The sequence below is a fragment of the Phocoena phocoena genome, chromosome 2 (assembly GCF_963924675.1).
Source record: "Phocoena phocoena chromosome 2, mPhoPho1.1, whole genome shotgun sequence".
NCBI classification, from domain to species: Eukaryota; Metazoa; Chordata; class Mammalia; order Artiodactyla; family Phocoenidae; genus Phocoena; species Phocoena phocoena.
Genome location: NC_089220.1, coordinates 132882383 through 132901474, shown reverse-complemented (window position 1 = coordinate 132901474; position 19092 = coordinate 132882383). Strand labels below are relative to the sequence as shown.

The following is a 19092-nucleotide window of genomic DNA, read 5'->3' as shown; positions in this document are numbered from 1 at the left end:
CGTTTAAGGTAATTATCAATATGTATGTTCCTATTCCCATTTTCTTAATTGTTTTGGGATTGTTATTGTAGGTCTTTTCCTTCTCTTGTGTTTCTTGCTTAGAGAAGTTCCTTTTGCATTTGTTGTAAAGCTGGTTTGGTGGTGCTGAATTCTCTCAGCTTTTGCTTGTCTGTAAAGGTTTTAATTTCTCCATCAAATCTGAATGAAATCCTTGCTGAGTAGAGTAATCTTGGTTTTAGGTTCTTCCCTTTCATCACTTTAAATATGTCTTGCCACTCCCTTCTGGCTTGTAGAGTTTCCACTGAGAAATCAGCTGTTAACCTTATGGGAGTTCCCTCGTATGTTGTCATTTTTCCCTTGCTGCTTTCAATAATTTTTCTTTGTCTTTAATTTTTGCCAATTTGATTACTATGTGTCTCGGCTCTTCCTCCTCAGGTTTATCCTGTATGGGACTCTCTGCGCTTCCTGGACTTGGGTGGCTATTTCCTTTCCCATGTTAGGGAAGTTTTCGGCTGTAATCTCTTCATATATTTTCTTGGGTCGTTTCTCTCTCTGTTTTCCTTCTGGGTCCGCTCTAATGTGAATGTTGTTGCATTTAATGTTGTCCCAGTGGTCTTTTAGGCTGTCTTCATTTCTTTTCATTCTTTTTTCTTTGTTCTGTTCTGCAGCAGTGAATTCCACCATTCTGTCTTCCAGGTCACTTATCTGTTCTTCTGCCGCAGTTATTCTGCTGTTGATTTCTTCTAGTGTAGTTTTCATTTCAGTTATTTTATTGTTCATCTCTGTTTCTTTGTTCTTTAATTCTTCTAGGTCTTTTTTAAACATTTCTTGCATCTGCTCGATCTTTGCTTCCAGTCTTTTTCCAAGGTCCTGGATAATAATAACTATCATTATTCTGAATTCTTTTTCTGGAAGTTTGCCTATCTCCACTTCATTTAGTTGTTTTTCTGGGGTTTTATCTTGTTCCTTCATCTGGTACATAGCCCTCTGCCTTTTCATTCTGTCTGTCTTACTGTGACTGTCTCTCCATTCTCTGTCTTCATCTCTCCATGGCCTTCCTCTCTGTCTCTTTCTCCCAAATCTCCCTACACCTTTCTCTTAACAGGATCTATCATTGGATTTAGGGCCCACTGTAAATCCAAGATGATCTCAACTCAAGATCCATCATTACAACTTCAGAGACCCTGTTTTCAAGTAAAGACACAGTCAGAGGTTCTAAGTGGACATACATTTTGGAGACCACATTTCAATACAGCATAGCCTCCTTTCCTCTACTTCTGTGTCTTCAGTGCCTTTTTGGATTCAGATACGTGTGATTCTTCTCCTCAGGGGAAAAGGGAGGCTTACTGAAGCTAAAACAAATTTCAGTTTGGCTCTATCCTTGAGAGTTACAGAATCCAGAGTTAGAGCAATCACTTTTTACAGGAGGAGTGCCATTCTTTTGGTGTGGGCTAAGGAAGAAGAGTAGAATCAGTAGGTATAGTCTGGAAAGATTTTCAGGAACCAGGCACAGCTAATGGTACCCACAGGTAAATAAACCTTAGATGTGTAAATGGAGGGTATTACCTTGTGACTGTGAAACTCAGCAGTGCCTTTTTCCAAATTGATGTTTGGTGTGGGGTTTTTTTGTTGTTGTTGGGTTTTTTTCTTTTTTTTTTTTTTTTTTGCGTTATGCGGGCCTCTCACTGTTGTGGCCTCTCCCATTGCGGAGCACAGGCTCCAGACGCACAGGCTCAGCGGCCCAGCCGCTCCACATGTGGGATCCTCCCGGACCGGGGCACGAACCCGCGTCCCCTGCAATGGTAGGCAGACTCTCAACCACTGCGCCACCAGGGAAGCCCTTGTTGTTGTTTCTTTCAGTGAAATCTCATTTTAAGGGTAAGCCCCAGGTTGGAAGGTAAGCAGGTGTAGAAAATGAAAAACAGTAAAAAAAGAAAGAAAGAAAGAAAATGAAAAACAGTGGTTCTTAAATTTCAGAAGGAGAAAGGTGAATTTTCTTTTGCCTTAAAATTTTGGGGAAAGAATTTTGGACTCATTACTTGTATGATAACCAGCAGCAAAAAGGTCAAGAAGGAAGAAGTGTAGTGTTTGTAACATGTGTCAGGCCTTTTCAGTTTAAACTTTAGTGGAAGTGAAATGCAGCCAGTTCTTGGAATCATTAGATCATTATTTCTCTTTCTGCAGATCGAGGCGACTGGCAGAGGGAAAGAAAGTTCAACTATGGTGGTGGCAATAACAATCCACCCTGGGGTGGTGACAGGCACCATCAGTATGAGCAGCACTGGTACAAGGACCACCATTATGGGGACCGGCGACACATGGACGCCCACCGTTCAGGGAACTACCGACCCAACAACCTGTCCAGAAAGAGACCGTATGACCAGTACAGCAGTGACCGCGACCACCGGGGACACAGAGATTATTATGACCGGTATGCAGAGGGCCCTCAGACACCAGGCACTGACCTCTGCCAGGGGCTTCCTATTTATAGGTGGAGAGACAAGCCACAGAAACTTCATGCATTTATCCATCAGATGCTCGTTCTTCCCATGTGCCAGGCGTGGTCCCAAGTCTGGTGCTGTGTTTCTGCCGTCAAGGCATCTTCAGAATGTTGGGGAGAAATCATGATGTAGGCAGCTGACATTGTGTGCTGAGTGGACGGTTGAAAGAATGGATTTTTGAGTTTTTCCTGAGGGCTGAGGAAGAGGGGAGGCTGGTGATTCTTGGTTTGGGCCCTGGAGAGTCAGCTAAGCAGAGAGAGGTGGACTAGGCGTCACAGGCCCAGGCCAAGGATAGGCCCCCAGGAAGGGATGCCCAGAAGATGAACAGGTTGGATGTGGGGGTGGGGCTTGAATGCCAAGTTACAGGTTTTAAGTTTTATTCTCTGGGCCAAGGAGCCATTTATGGTTTCATCATCACACTTGTGCAGGGGGAGTTTTCTGCCATCCGCTGAGGAAATCTAGAGAAGTGGTAGCCATTAAGTATCAGAGTCTGCAACCAAAATGATTAAGCTCTGTGCTATGGTGTCGGCCACACTAGGCCGAGCACTAGCCTGTGGTCCTTTCATGCTAGGAGCCCACAGTTTAGCGGTCACAGTCTTTTGAAGTTGTCCCTTCTCTACAACTATATAATATCATGATATGATGGGCCAAGGTTTTGTGAGAGGAGTTAGCACTAAGTACAGGAAGGGCTGAAGAGGTTTTATCTATTCTTAATTTCAGGACTTAGCTGTATTTTAGCTTCCTAGCAACTTTGGTTTCCCCTAGGCTAAAGACATGCTTTGACTGCACCTTGAAATTAATATAGGAAAATTTCATATAAACATCTCCGTGTCCTGCCTTCTTTTGGAGGATCTGGTGATACCAGGCTGCTTTAGCACAGCAGCTATGGCCGAGTAGCAGCAGCCTCTGTTAGGAGGGGTCTGTACCCCTCACCCCCACCCTTCTGTACCATCTTGTCTGACTCCAGTGGGCATTTGCCCTACATTCTTTTGTGTAGATCTGTATTTCCACTTTGTATCATTTCTCTTCTGCCTGGAGGACTTTTGTTTTAGTGTGGGTCTGCTGGTGATAAGTTCTTTTAGCATTTGTATGTCTGAGGAAATCTTTATTTTGTCTTCACTTATGAAAGATATTTTCTTTTGGGTATAAATTTATAGATTGACACTTCCTTTCAGTACTTTAAAGATGTTCCTCTATTCTCTACTTGTATTGTTTCTGATGAAAAATCTGTCATCTTTATCTTTACTCCTCTTTACATAATATGTCTTTTTCTTCATCACTGGTTTTTAGCAATTTGATTATAACGTGTCATGGTATATTTTTCCTTATGTTTCTTGTGCTTGGGAATTCTTGGATCTGCACCTTTATCATTTTATCAGATTTGAAAAATTTTTTACCATTATTTCTTCAAATACTTTTTTCTGTTCCCCCACTCTCCTTTGAAGATTTCAGTTACACCTGTGGTAGGCTGCTTGAATTTGTCTCACAGCTTACTGATGCTAGGTTTATTTTTTTTAATTCTGTTTTCTCTGTTTCATTTGGAAAGTTTCTATTGCTTTGTTTTCAGGTTCACTAATATTGTCTTTTTCAATGTCTAATCTGCCTCGAGGCCCATTTATTGATAGTATATTTTGTATTTCTTAAATTGTAGTTTTGTCTCTAGAAGTTGGCATTTGGGTCCTTTTTTTTAATCCTCCATGTCTCTCTTTGACCTTTTGAAATCTGGTATACAGTTTCAACATGGTATTTCTATCCTTGTCTGCTAATTCTATGATTTGGGTCAGTTTCAGTTGACTGATTTATTGCCTCATTATGGGTCTTATTTTCCTGGTTCTCTTCTTTTTCATATTCTTTTCCATTACAGTTTATTACAGGATGTTGAATATAGTTCCTTGTGCTATACAGTAGGACCTTCTTGTTTATCTATTTTATATATTGTAGTTTGTATCTGCTAATTCCAAACTCCTAATTTATTCCTCCCCCACATATTTTCCCCTTTGGTAGCCATAAGTTTGTTCTCTGTGTCTGTGAGTCTCTGTCTGCTTTGTAAATGAGTTCCTTTGAATCATTTTTTTAGATTCCACATATGAATGATATGTGGTATTTGTCTTTCTCTTTCTGACTTAACTTCATGTAATATGATCTCTAGGTCCCTCCATGTTGCAGCAAAATGACATTATTTCATTCTTTTTAATGGCTGAGTAGTATTTCATTGTGTGTATGTACCACATCTTCTTTGTCCATTCATCTGTCAACGGACATTTAGGTTGTTTCCATGTCCTGGCTATTGTAACTAGTCCTGCTATGAACATAGAGGTGCATGTTTCTTTCTGAATTATAGTTTTGTCCAGATACATGCGCAGCAGTGAGATTGCTGGATCACATGGCAACTCTTATATTTAGTTTTTTAAGGAACCTCCTCTGTACTGTTTTCCATAGTGGCTGTACCAACTTAAATTCAGTTGCAGGATTCCCTTTTCTCCACTCCTCTCCAGCATTTGTTACTTGTAGACTTTTTATTGATGGCCATTCTGACCGGAGTAAGGTGATACCTTATTATAGTTTCGATTTGCATTTCTCTGATAATTAGCGATGTTGAGCATCTTTTCATGTGCCTATTGGCCATCTGTATGTCTTCTTTGGAGGAATGTCTGTTTGGTTCTTCTGCCCATTTTTTGATTGGGTTGTTTGTTTTTTTTGTTATTGAGTTGTATGAGCTGTTTGTATATTTTGGAAATTAACTCCTTGTCAGTTGCATTGTTTGCTAATATTTTCTCCCATTCCATAGTTTGTCTTTTCGTTTTGTTTATGGTTTCCTTTGCTATGCAAAAGCTTATAAGTTTGATTAGGTCCCATTTGTTTATTTTTGCTATTATTTCTCTGTGCCGGGTAGTTTTTGATTAGATACCTAGTTAAGTGTTGGGCATTTTTGTATTCCTGTAAATGTTCTGGAGCTTTGTTATGAAACACAGTTAGGTTACTTGGAAACAGTTTGATTCTTTCAGATCTTGTCATTAGGATTTGTTAGGCAGAACTGGAGCAGTGCTCAGGCAAAGGCTCATGATTTCCCAGCACTGAGGCCAGGACCCTCCTGGTACTCTACCAGTGCCCCTTGGATCTTGAGGTTTCCCTATCTGGCTGGTGAGAAGAGAACAGGCACTGTTCCAACTCTGTGTGAGCACAGAGCACTGGCATCTCATCCTTCTCAGTGTTTTTTTTTCTCCTGGCCTTTGGGTGGTTTCCTCACATATACACCCTGAGCGGTATCCAGCTGAACACTCGAGGGGGAACCTTTGCTGGTCTTTGAACTTCTTTCTCTTTGTAGAACTTGCTTCTCTTGCACTCTACACTTTGAACACCCCCACCCCAACGCAGGAAGTCTGGGCTTCTCCTGAGCCGGTGCTTGTAAGGCTTATCTCATTAGTTTCTCTTCCCGTAGGGATTGCGGTTCTTTGTTATGTGACATCTGGTGTCTTGAAGACCATTGTTCCATACATTTTGTCCCTTTCTGATTGTTTCAGCAGGAGAGTAAGTGTAGCCCCTGTTACTCCATCTTGGCTGGAACATGGACAGTCTCTCTCTTTCCCTCCCTTCCTTCCTCCCTTCCCCTCTCCCTCTCCCTCCCTTTCTTTTATTCAGGTGAAATTCACATAACATAAATTATTTTAAAGTGAACAGTTCAGAGGCATTTAGTACATTCACTTTGTTGTGCAAGCACCACCTCTGTCAAGTTCCAAAGCACTTCCGTCACCCCAGAGAGAACTCTGTAACCACTAAGTAGTCACTCTCCACTCTTCTCTCTCCCTAGCCCCTGGCAACCACCAATCTTCTTCATTCTGTTTCTGTGGACTTACTTAGTCTTGATAGTTGGCATAAATGGAATCATACAGTATGGGCCTTTTGTGATTGGCATTTTTGACATTTACCATAATGTTTTAGAGGTTCATCCACATTGTAGCATGTATCAGTACTTCATTTCTTTTCATGGGTGAATAATGTTCCACTGTGTGTACATGCTAAATTTTGTTTGTCCATTCATCCATTGACAGGCATTAGAGTTTTCCCACCTTTTGGCTCTTGTGAATAGTGCTACTGTGAACATGGTATATAAGTGTTTGTTGGAATATCTGTTTTCAGTGCTTTTGGGGTATATACCTAGGATTGGAATTGTTAGTCAGTGGCAGTCCTATGTTTAACTTTTAAGGAACCACCAAAATGTTTTCTGCTGCAGCTGACCTGTTTTACATTCCAACCAGCTATGTGTTAGAATTGCAATTTTCCCACATTTTCACCAACATTTATCTTTAGTGTTTTCAATGTAGCCATCCTAATGGGTATGACATGGTATCTCATGGTAGTTTTGATTTGCATTTCCCTGGTGATTAATGCCCATTAAAGATGTTGAACATCTTTTCATGTGCTTAGTAGCCATTTGTGTATCTCCTTTGGAGAGATGTCTTTTCAGCTCCTTTGCCCATTTTTGAGTTGTATTGTTTGTCTTTTTGTTGTTGACTTACACAGATTCTCTGTTAATAGTATAACAAGCAGTTTGCCATGGTCCTGACTAAAAATTTTAATATTCTTCACATTGAGTACGTGTTAAAATAATTTAATTAACCCTACACTTATTGTTGCATATTAGGTTATAATTTTTGTTGTTACTAATAACTTACAAAATAATTTCTGTGGCTCTTTTTCTCCTGGGCTGGGTCGAGGAACATGAGGATGTTTGTAGATCTTGCCAGTTTTCCTGAAGGGAATGTGAGTTTACAAAGCCATCAGTGACTCAAGTGTGTACTTGTTTCACTGCAGACCTGGTGAGGCTTATGCCATTTCATAGGCTGTGTTTTGCCAATAAGTATAAAATAGCCCTTTGTTACTACTTTAGTTTTGTTTTTTTTCGATTCCTAGTAATGTAAGTATTTGCATCTGAGTTTCTGGAAGCGTCCTTAAATATGAGTGCATGAGGAAGAGCCAGTGGATGACGGAGGAGGGGTGGGAATCCGGCTTTGGTCTCCAGCTGATCCTTGCATCTCTGTTTCAGGCACCATCACGACTCCAAACGGAGGCGATCCGATGAATTCAGGCCTCAAAATTACCACCAGCAGGATTTCCGACGAATGTCTGATCACCGCCCCCCTATGGGCTACCACGGCCAGGGACCCTCGGACCATCACCGCTCTTTCCACACAGACAAATTGGGGGAGTATAAACAGCCCCTTCCCCCGCTGCACCCCGCAGTCTCAGATCCTCGCTCGCCCCCTTCTCAGAAATCTCCTCACGATTCCAAGTCACCCCTGGATCATCGGTCTCCTTTGGAGAGATCACTAGAACAGAAAAACAACCCAGATTATAACTGGAATGTTAGAAAAACATAAAGGACAGCTTGGAACGAAGGGGAGTGCAAGAGTCACTAAGCACCTGGATGTTTTTGGTCTGATCCGCAGGAGCCAGTTACCTAGACCAGTGATGGCGTTTCTGGACACGCTGCTGCTGTCAGCTCGCCGCTGAAGGAGCACTTCGGGGAGTGGGGGGCCTTTCGCTCGGTCCAGCTTTGATTTGGGTCACCACTCCCGCACTTGGGCACCCCATCCCATTCCAGCCTTGTCCTGGCCTCCCACTTTGATGGGTGCTAGGAGGAAGAGGTGACGTTTTGTCTACCAGCTTCACGGGCTGTTCCCCAGTGAAGGAAGAAAGGATCTTAGAGTCGTGAATGTTTCATCACCAGGGCTGGCGCGCCCTGGACCTCGGCGCGTGGTCGGGGAAGGCGCGTGTGCACGAAGGCTGCTGGGACCTGCTGGACAGCACGGGGTTTGGTTCACCATGACGTGACGGATGCTGCTGTTGGGGAGCGGGGCGCGGGGGCGAGCGGGTGGGGTCTCGCATCATAGGACTTGAAGGGGAGCAGGTACCCCCCTCAAACGTGTTCTTGGGAGAAGTGACACTCGGCCTCATCATGTGACACCTGTGTGGTGCTTGGGGCGTGGGGGACTGAGGGGGAAACACTTCCACAGCGGCCGCTTCCCCACCAACACTAAGTTTTCCCACACTGTACATTTCAAAGGTTTGGTCTTCCAGGTGGGCCTCGCTTGCCCCCCGTGCCGGGGAACGTAGGGCCTGTGCTGCTGACTTCTGAGGACTGTGAGTCGGGCAGCGTTGAAGTGGGCGTGGGTCCTGTTTGTTCGGGAGTGTGAAGTGGGCGTGGGTCCTGTTTGTTCGGGAGTGTGAAGTGGGCGTGGGTCCTGTTCGGGAGTGTGAAGTGGGCGTGGGTCCTGTTTGTTCGGGAGTGTGAAGTGGGCGTGGGTCCTGTTCGGGAGTGTGAAGTGGGCGTGGGTCCTGTTCGGGAGTGTGAAGTGGGCGTGGGTCCTGTTAGGGAGTGTGAAGTGGGCGTGGGTCCTGTTAGGGAGTGTGAAGTGGGCGTGGGTCCTGTTTGTTTGTTTGGGAGTGTGAAGTGGGCGTGGGTCCTGTTAGGGAGTGTGAAGTGGGCGTGGGTCCTGTTTGTTCGGGAGTGTGAAGTGGGCGTGGGTCCTGTTTGTTCGGGAGTGTGAAGTGGGCGTGGGTCCTGTTTGTTCGGGAGTGTGAAGTGGGCGTGGGTCCTGTTTGTTTGGGAGTGTGAAGTGGGCGTGGGTCCTGTTTGTTTGGGAGTGTGAAGTGGGCGTGGGTCCTGTTTGTTCGGGAGTGTGAAGTGGGCGTGGGTCCTGTTTGTTTGGGAGTGTGAAGTGGGCGTGGGTCCTGTTTGGGAGTGTGAAGTGGGCGTGGGTCCTGTTTGGGAGTGTGAAGTGGGCGTGGGTCCTGTTTGTTCGGGAGTGTGAAGTGGGCGTGGGTCCTGTTTGTTCGGGAGTGTGAAGTGGGCGTGGGTCCTGTTTGTTTGGGAGTGTGAAGTGGGCGTGGGTCCTGTTTGTTTGTTTGGGAGTGTGAAGTGGGCGTGGGTCCTGTTTGTTTGTTCGGGAGTGTGAAGTGGGCGTGGGTCCTGTTTGTTTGGGAGTGTGAAGTGGGCGTGGGTCCTGTTTGTTTGTTTGGGAGTGTGAAGTGGGCGTGGGTCCTGTTTGTTTGTTTGGGAGTGTGAAGTGGGCGTGGGTCCTGTTTGTTTGGGAGTGGGCTGTGCGCAGGGCAGGCGGGGCGAGGGCTGGGTGTGTGTGGCCAGGGCACGGGAATCCCTGGTGGATTCTGATTCCTGGGATGAGTGATAACGGTCCTGGGCCTGGCGAGGAGGGGGCCGAGGGAGCAGGCCTGCTGACGAGCTGGTTGCTGGCAGCACCAGGGCGGGCTGCTGGGGAGGGGCGGACGGGTTTCCCAGCCTGGGGGTTGGTAGTGCAGCAAGTTGGGGAGGGCCAGCGTGGCAGCTGGTCCCCATCCGCAGCTGCGTCGGGAGTTGCCTTCGCCCAGCTTGAAGAGGTAAGATTCCGCAGAGTCATACATCTCCTGCCGCTCATGTGGTGGGTGGACAGACACAAGTTGCCTGTGGTGAACACGTTTCCACTGCTAGTTGGAGATCATTAGAATTGAACTCAGTATCTTTTAGAACGAAATCAAGTTAAGTGTAAACCTCAGTTCATTTTTTTTTTTTTTTTTTCCAAAACAGGAAACATCCAAGGACAGGGTAGCTGAGCTGTAGATAGTGAGAGTCAGACTAGAGTTGAATTGAGTCAGGATGGGAGGCAAGTTGGTTACATTCGTTAAGGAGGCTTCTTTCATTTTACTGGTTCTGGGGCCTTCCGTTCTGTTCACTTTAAATATAACTTGCCAGTAATTGTTAAGAGTATCCAAAGGCCTTTCTAGATGGAGGCAGAATAACTGACTTGAACATACAGTGTGCCTATACGTGTCCAGGCTCAGAGCTGCTGGAAACCCTTCCATTGGTCATATACAGGGTTGAACTCTCCGCACTAACCCGAGGGGACTTCATAGAATCATTATCACTTACATGCTGGTATCCTGGGCAGCACCATTAATGCCTTTACTGTTGCCTCACCAGTGAAGCAGAGGTGGCTTTGGGGGGCCGTCACGCTCTGCTTCCCAGAGCGTCCTTGGGCTCGCCTGTGCTGAGGTCCGCATGAGAGTCTGGGTCCGCACAGCTCGTGAGGGGAGCTCAGTGGGCCCACCACCTCCTGATCTGTTTCTCCTCCTGGTACGTGGTGTCATTCACCCTGGGCTTGTACGACACGTGCCCGGAGCACAGTCCCAAGGGACCACAGTGGAGCCCCCGGCCACCGTCACCCCAGTGAGGACGTGTGAGACTGCTCCGTGGGGGAAGATAGGAAATCATGCCTCTGCTTTGGCCACGGGTTGGGCTCCTTGCCAACAGTACTGACACTACCTGTGTTTGTCTTGCTCAGGCCAAAGGGGACGGGCAGCCTGGCTTGCAGATCCTTGAGCCATCCGCGGGCACTGGAGGTGGGCAGGGTGGGCCCCAGCACGGCTTCCCCTGTGGGCAGTTGGGTCGTGTCCTTTCAGTTAGAGGAGGCCAGGAGGAGGAATTGGAGGGCCTGCATTTCAATGCTCATCAAGGTTTGTTTTTTTTTTTCCCTGAAGTTGTTGGTAGGAGATGTGAGTTACTCCCAAAGATGTCTCATCATGAGGAAAAAGGAACTTCCTTTTGTTCACATTCAGGATTTTTAGTGCCATATGATGTAGCAAAAGGCAGTGTCAGCCAGGTCAGTGTTAAATTGATTATGAAAGGTACAGTATCCCCATAAAAGCATCTATTTTAGGTGTCGGAGTATGTTTGAGGGGTGGGTTAGGAGAAAGGAGGCATTTCCTCATTGTCCTAAATCAGTATGAATACTGTATGCTTATATCAAAACCAGAAATTTGCACAGGTAGGAATTCTCTCACTTGTGGATGGGAGAAGCTGCCCCTGGAATCTGTGAGGATGGTATTCCGTGGAGCCTAGCTTTGAAAGATTTAGTTATTAGGTAGAAAGAGCAGGGGCTGAGGAAGAGGGAAGTTGAACAGAAACCCGGATTCACGTGTATGTCCTAGTCCTGTCAGAGGACACGGTAACTCCAGACTCGTCCCCGCCATCTGTCGCTGGCCCCGGGCTCCCCTTCCTTTTAGGCATTCCTTAACGCTCTTTGATGGGAACCCAGAACACTTCTCACGTCCTGCTGCAGACACTCTAGCCTGATGTCTGAGAGCCGCATCAGGGTGCGCGGTGCAAACACGATTCAGTTATGAATTCACACAGTGACACTGAAATCCTACAGACCAAAACCAGTGCGTCAGCAGGAGCGGTGGCCCGGGGCCCAGCGCCAGCGCTCGCTCCTCTGGCTCATCCGAGGGCTGCCGTGTCGGGCGAGGAGAGCCAGGCCAAGGGTCCAGGCTGCTTTAGTCCATCTGTATCCCACTCGGTTGGGGCCAGATGGTTTTTCTTTATTGTAAAATTGTGGACTTTTAAAACCTGTTGACTAAACAGTAATTAATTTATATTTGTGAAAAATGCCACTGTCCTAGTGATTTCTGATGTAAATAATGTTGTTTATATAGTATGTATTAAATTTTCCTACATTGTAAAACTGCTGTACTTTTGATTCTTGTATATTAAAAAGTGTTACTAAGGATTTTTAGAATTGGGCGAACACGTTGCATTGCATTGGCGTGACCCGCGACTGTGCGTGCCTCCTCGTCTCCCTTCCCTTGGTTGCTGGGTCATCAAGATTGACAGCTTGCGAAATGGAGCCTTTTAAAGTCGCGTTTCTTCCCCCTACCCAGGCCCAGTTGTGTTGTCGGGTCCAGGTCCTTTCACCACACGTTCTAGATTTTCTCTGAGTAGCTGAGGCCGACAGTCCCCCGGCCCAGCAGCAGTCGTCTTAGCCCGAGTCCCTGCACTTGATGAGGAGTTGCCGCCAGTGGCTGAGCAGACCGCCTTCAATTTCCCACGTTGGTCGTGCCGGGCGGGGAGGACCCCGGGGAGACCCGTGCCCGTCAGGTGCCCATCAGCAGGGGTCCCGCAGCCCCCCATCAAGAGGAAATCAGAGCACCGGGTCTGCCAGCCTGCAGCCTTGAGGGTAATTTTACGGTTGGGCTGTATATTCTTGAAGGGGGGAAAAGAGCACTTTATAATGGAAACACTGACACAAATGTTAACTTGAGCATTTGGCACGGGGGCTGGCCCAGCTTCTGCGAGCCCCAGACAGAGGAAGGGAGGCACAGCCGTGGCTGGCGAGCCGTCTGAAGAGGAGGCGGAGAAGTTTGCCAGACCCAAAGGGTTTTGCTAATACTTAGGTGACTCTGAAACCGAACTTCGGTCTTTGTGAAGGTCTTAATTGCTAATAACCAAATAAACCCGTGTGTCTGCTCAGGGCTGAGGGCTTAACTCCTGTGACTGTCAGCCCAGGACACGTGGCTGCAGGGAGCCTTGCCTGCCTGGTGGTGCCGGGGTTTTAGTGCATGCAGTGGGAGTCAGAGACTCAAGAGCTGAGGGGTCTTCCTGCCTATAAACTTAGCTCACAATCGTGTTGCAACTCACAGCTCGGCTGGAACAACTTTGGGAAATTTTAAGAACAAGTGCAATAATCAGCTTACGATTTACAATAGCAACCAGGCTTCTAAACTGGCCGCTGCCAAAAAACGCCTGCCTTTTACTGGAAGGAGCAGGCCCAGGCCCCTCCCCGCTCCCTGGCAGGGCCTCACACATCTGGCATCAAGGCAAGTCCTTCTCAATTAGCGCCAACAGAAAGGTCACTTATTGAAACACAAGGCCCCGCAGTTTGCCAGATCTGTGGCTCTGGGTTCCAACCTGTGGCTCTTAAAGGAGCAGGACCAGGTTTGTCTTGGAGGCAGCCTTTCCATCACGTTTTGAGACTGGAAAACTACTGGGCTCATGTCACCTCCCAAGCTGCGTTTGTTCTGCTTTGTGAAGTGGGGAAGAGACATGGCTTATTGGAATAAATGCTTCTTATCCTGTAGAAACCAGGGCCCTGGTGGGTCTGCCTCTGCTGCTGGTGGTGGGGTCCTAACCTGGGCTGAGTCTTGGGGATTCCTGGTCAGTTCTGTGCCGTGTGACCGGGCTTTATGTGGAACACAGGCGAGTCTCTGACCTACAGACTTCCGACCTCGAAGATGGGCAGAATGACAGCCGCTTCCTGGGGCCAGAGCTGCCCCGCAGAGGTTCATACGTGCTGTCTTTTTCTTAATGTCTTTCATGATCCAAGAGGGAATTGTCGTCACTAAAGCATGGTCCCCACTGACCCCGTGCACTGGGTTGGCCTTGGGGGGCAGGGATGGTCTAGGAGGTGGGCAGGGAAGTCGGTCCCTTGTCTCCTTTGGTCCTTCCCTGTGTGCAGTAGGGCAGGAGGATTTTTCACCTTCATTTGCTCTCGAAGCAGGCAGCTCCTAGGGTTAATGTGGTTTGTAAGTGAGAGCTCCAGCTGTGGGAAAGGAAGAGGTTTGCAAGCCCCGGGGACCACCCGAAAGGAGACAGCATCCATCAGTTCTCAGCTGGGGAGGGTGCAGGTAGAGGAGGGGAGGTCAGGGGTACCTAGGATGTAGCAGCCCTCACCCTGGAGCCAGCCAAATAATCGGAGTTGCCTGTCTTGGGAGCCCGGGAAAGGGGCTTCTGCAAAGCCTGCTCTGGGCGATTAAACCCAAGGAGGAAGGCCCAGCAGGGACTGGAACCATCTAAACACAGAGAGAGACAAGGCTCCCAGTCTGGTGGGGGAGACACAGCTAGAACTAGACAGTCATGAGAGAGAGGTTCTCCCTGTGGGCCGGGCCCTGTTCTAGGTGGTGTGGACACGCACAGGAAGGACGGGGCCCTGCCCTCTTTGAGTTGATTTCCTAGCTGGGGTGATTGGGGAGGCAGACCCTAGGCAAGCGAACAATAAGAGGACACAAGGTCTGACAAATACCAGGGAGAAAAGAGCCAGGAGATGAGTAGAGGGCAGGGGTCCAGGGAAGGTGTGAGGACCAACGGGAGGCATGAGTCTGTGAACTGCATAGACTTGGCTTTGAACCAGATGGTGTTCTTGGGCGACCTTGCTGCCTCTCCAAGCCTCAGATTCAAAGTCCGCATGAGAGCCCTTGGTCAGGCTCTGGTGGCCGGAGTGAGGTCCCTGAGGGGTCCCTGATGGGCTCGGCACCTGTCGATATTATCAAAGGGGGATGTTGGGACATCCTGCGGTGCTGGGAACTGCACCTGGGAGACGATTCTTGCCACCCAGCTGGGGTCTGCGTTGTGTGTTTTGGGATCAGCTCCTGTTCTCCAATGGAGGGCCCTGAGCGAGTATGCTTCTAGAACTGTCCTGCAGGGGGCAGCAGATTTCCACTACAAACGGCCTGTCTCCGCCACCACCTGAACCCAACCCTGGGAGGGCTCAGCCGTCACTCCCCTGCCCCCTGGGGGGCTGTTCTCCTTGGTTGTGAGCCCACACTGGAGCCAGAGACCTGGAGGCACCTTGTCCCTGCTGGAAGTGCGACGGGGCGGGGACACAGGAGAGGGCTAGAGGCTGCAGGGAGAGGCTGGCCTCACCTGCCTACACCAGCAGGAGGCCCGGGGGCCGTGCTGACCACCACCACCCAGCCTCAGGAGGGGCCTCAGGCAGCCGGGTGGGCTCTCTGCCCCCCAGGGTTGACGGGGCAGCCCTGCTTCACGGTCACCTCCAGCCATCCTTCAGGGATACACAGGCTCCTCCCAGCTCCAGCCTCTCCTCCCTCCCACCTCTGCGTGGCAGGAAGAGGGTCCGCCCTGAGCCACAAGGCCCAGGCATCACTGCTGCTCCCCCGTGACCTTCCCCTTAGCTCTAAGCTCGCTGGTTTGTGTCCGAGGCCGTGGGCAACAACCTGCCCTGCTTGCCACGCTCATCTTCTCTGTCTCCCTGAGCCCCTGGCTGCAGCCAGCCCTCAGATGTTTGAGGGTCTGCTTCTAGGCCACTGTCCCTCTTTTCTCCACCTCCTTCACCTCCACGTGCCTGTGAATCCTGTTCAACCTCAAGATGCAATTCAAGCTTGGTTTCCTCTGAGCGGCCTCCTCTGACCCTGCTGTCCCTGTCCCGTTGCTGTCTGTCCCTTCCTGCTGCCCACAGATGCCATCAGAGCCCCTGGCATACTCTGTCGCCCCCATGTTCTCATAGCCACCATGCCCCCCTGGAAAAGTGGGGCTCCCAGCGGGGACCAGGTTTCCTTCACCTCCAGCTCTGAGTCCTGACTTTGCATGGGCCCTGTGGGTGCTGGGCTTGAAGCCTTCTCTTGTGAGGTACACAGAGAGGGGACCCAGGGAGAGGAGGGCCGGGGTGCTCCCTTCCCTGGAGGATGAACATGCAGGGGGCTCAGGCCAGAGTTCAGGTCCCAGTCGGCAGGCCTCCTGGACCAGGGGTACATTTAAAGCAGTTAGAAGCCAGTTCTGGGCAGTAGAACAACTTCCCCAAGGCTTCCTGGCCTGCCGGGCATTAACCCTTCATTTGCCGGATTTTTAGAATCTCCAGGGAACGGACCGGAAGCATGATGAGTCTTTAGAAGCCTGGGGCAAATATTAAGTAGAGGCAATTTACTAGCCACGATGGTATTATTTCAGCATCGTAGCTCCTGGAAGGGTGGCTGTGCTGCGGCAGGCATGAGGGTTCCTGGTCTCCGGCTGCCTCACCTGCGGAGGGAGGTACCCAGGCCCGGCCTGGAGCTCACTGTACCAGGCAGGAGGGTGAAGAGGCAGCGAGGTCTGCGGTGGCAGTAGCAGGGTGGAGAGCCTAGTGGACTCACACAGGAGGGCCCCAAGGCCCGGGGAGGAGATCCAGGGCCCTCACAGCAGTCTGGCTGACAGCATGGGTACCAGAGAGAACGTCTCACTTCAGATCAGGCTGCACCCCGACTGCTGTGACCTGGGCCAGGTGTTAACCTCTCGGGGTCGGGGTGGGAAGTGTCACCCACTTGATGGGGGAGCAGTGCCCGGCCATGCTAAGCACCATGCAGGGGGAGCCTTAACTGCTGTGGCCAACTCCTCGGGGCTGCTGGTCCTCAGCATGGACCAGCCTGGCCTGGGCCTGGTGATCTGGTCTGTCCTGAGGCCCAGCCCACTCCCTGCCCTGGAGAGGCTGGAGATTAAGGCTCTGCGGGCCTCCCTGCCTCCTTTTGGGGCCACCTCTTCCCACATTGCTCTGGGCTCCTGTGGTCCCCAACCCCCCACCCGGGGCCTCTCTGCCTACCCCTCTGAACCCCGTGCCACGTCACTCTGTCCCCTGCACAGAGCCTCACAGCCCCCTTCACCTCCTGAGTTCTGCTCTGACAGTGGGTGTGGCTGGGAATCAGATTAGCTAACTGTCGCCCGACTAGGTCCTAGTTCAGTGTTTCCTGAACTTGGGGCCAACAGATGTATGGTGGGGAGGGTAGTCCTTTGAGATTTCTAGAAGAATTGAAATTTTTGTATATTTTCATATTGATGGACATCTTTTTCAATCAACTGAAGCGAATCCTGGGTCATTGGGAAGGGCAGGAGGGAGAAAGGAAGCTGGGACTGGAGGGGCGTATTGGAGCCAAGGAATCAGTGCTACTTCCCCGGGGGGACAAGGGAACTCACACCCGAGACGGGCTTCCCAGGGTCAGAAGACTGAAAGGCAGGGGGACAGATGACAGGCAGCTGAGCTGGGGAGAGCCTGGCCCGGACGCTCCCACCTCCACCCCCCTCCATCGCACGGAGAGGGCCCACTTAGGGTCTGCAAAACATCACTCATTTCTTAAATTAATGCTGTCCCTTTGCGTTTTATTGGTTTTGTAGTTTTGTATGGGCTTAATTAATAAATGTCTTGATTTTATAGTTGAAAGGAGCTATAATTACAAAGATTCTCTCCCTAAACTCATAAATTACACAATGAACTCCAGCCCTGGAGGGCCTGGGGAAATATTGGCCCCTAGAAAGCATCCGTATGTTATGTAACTTTGGGAACCCCGAGCTGGTCACGGCCTTGACTTGGGTGTGAGTGAGTAAAGCAGCTTGAGTGAGAGGCCCATGAGCAGAAGCCACCACCTACAGAGGGTTGGTTACTGGGTGCCAGGCTCTGGGCCTGTTGTTTATTGTGTTTTCTCGTTGAGTCCTCACAAAATTGCCATGAGGTCGGATTTATCCCCATTTTCCAAGTGGGGATCCTGAAGCCCAGAGACTTGAAGTAACTTGCCCAAGATCACACAGCTAAATGGTGGAGCTCAGATTCCAACGCGGCTCCTCCTGCCTCTGAAGGCCGAGCTTGTCCCTGCCTTGTTCAATGGCTTCTCCGACTGTCACCCAAGTGCCTCTGACTGGTATTATCTTATTCTCCCGACGGCCCTGTGACCCAGGACTAGAGAGAGAGGCTCAGGGGCAGCGTGTGCCTGCCTCAAGGCCAGAGAACAAGGTGAGCGACGTGAGGACCAGCGCAGGGCCATTTCCCGCCGCCGTTCTCATCCCCTTCCTACTCTATTACACCCTCTGTAAGTCATCCGGGCGGGGGGCGGCCACACTCATCTCCTGGGAGCACTGCTGTGTCCTCAACACCAAGCACAGCCCCAGACACGGCACAGGGCCTCAGCGAATGTGTGTGGACTAAATGAACATGTCCCCAAACCCACACCATGACTGGACCCACAGGGGAAGCACCAGCTGGTGTCTGTGCAAGGACCGAAGAGAGAGAGAAGGGAAGGTCAGCACCCAGAGGGAGGGGCCTGGGCACTTCCTGGAGGGATTCACCGCGCACTCCCACCCTGACCATTAGCAAAGGGCAGGATGTGTCAACTCACCCAGGCAGATGCTGAAGTTGCGCTGCCCGGCTCCCCTTGGCATTGGTCCCTGGTGGTCCAGGCCCCCGGCCTTGACTTGAGGGCCACCTGGGAGCCCTGCTGACCAAGCCCCTCTGATGGAGCCCAGGATTCCAGTCCCCTGAGCTTCAGGAAGGAGGCGGCGGGAAGGGGGCTCCGCTGTGACAAATCAGTCCTTGGATCAAACACTTGGCAGGGCGCCTGGCACACGGCAGGTGTCCAGAACAGGTAGCTGTCAAGGCACTGGCTGGAGACTCCAGTCCCCATGCATTTGGGAGTGGGGTCCACACCAGCAGCTGGATCATGTCGGGGATTGCCAACAAGGCCGACCCCAACCTGGGAAAGCTGATGGCCGCCCCTGGACTGGGGTGACCCAGCTGAGACCCCACAGGCAACCCGGGCCGTCTCCTCCTTCGACCCCAAGCCTCTCAGGCTTCAGGCCTTCAGGCTTCAGTCCTTCTTTCCCATCCTCTTTCTCTTCAGGGTCTGTTGAGGTCCCCCTCCAGGTGGAGGTCTGACTCCCTGCTTCCCCCAGGACCAGAGCCTTGGCTTGATGCCGGCCCTGTTTTGGGGCTCCTCAAGGGAGGAGCAGGTGGGTGGCATGGGGTTCACCTGGAAACCAGTTCGATGGCATCTGCCTGGGAGGGCTGCTGTGAAAATGGTTAAAGGAACTGCAAGTTCAGGGCAGGTGCGGGCGTACGCATTTTGTCTGCAGGAAGACCACGTGAGGACACGCGGTCATCGTCCCTCCTGGCTGGGAGAGGTGAGGCTGAGAATGATCACACGTCACCCCCAACCAAGAAGACGAGGCAGGTATATGATTCCCCCGACACAGGACTCCTCCGTTTAAATTATTTGACTGTTTCATTTAAAG

At 50.1% G+C, this 19092-nt stretch overlaps 1 protein-coding gene across 1 annotated transcript in view; it reads left to right on the top strand.

Moving 5' to 3' along the window:
- The window catches only part of CHD2 (chromodomain helicase DNA binding protein 2), a 123496-nt gene extending 115617 nt beyond the window's left edge, over positions 1-7879 (top strand). The window contains exons 37-38 of the mRNA XM_065871891.1: positions 2185-2431; positions 7546-7879. Coding sequence (XP_065727963.1) covers positions 2185-2431; positions 7546-7879 — 581 coding nt within the window. The remainder of the gene's footprint in view (positions 1-2184; positions 2432-7545) is intronic.
- The last annotated feature ends 11213 nt before the right edge of the window (positions 7880-19092 follow it).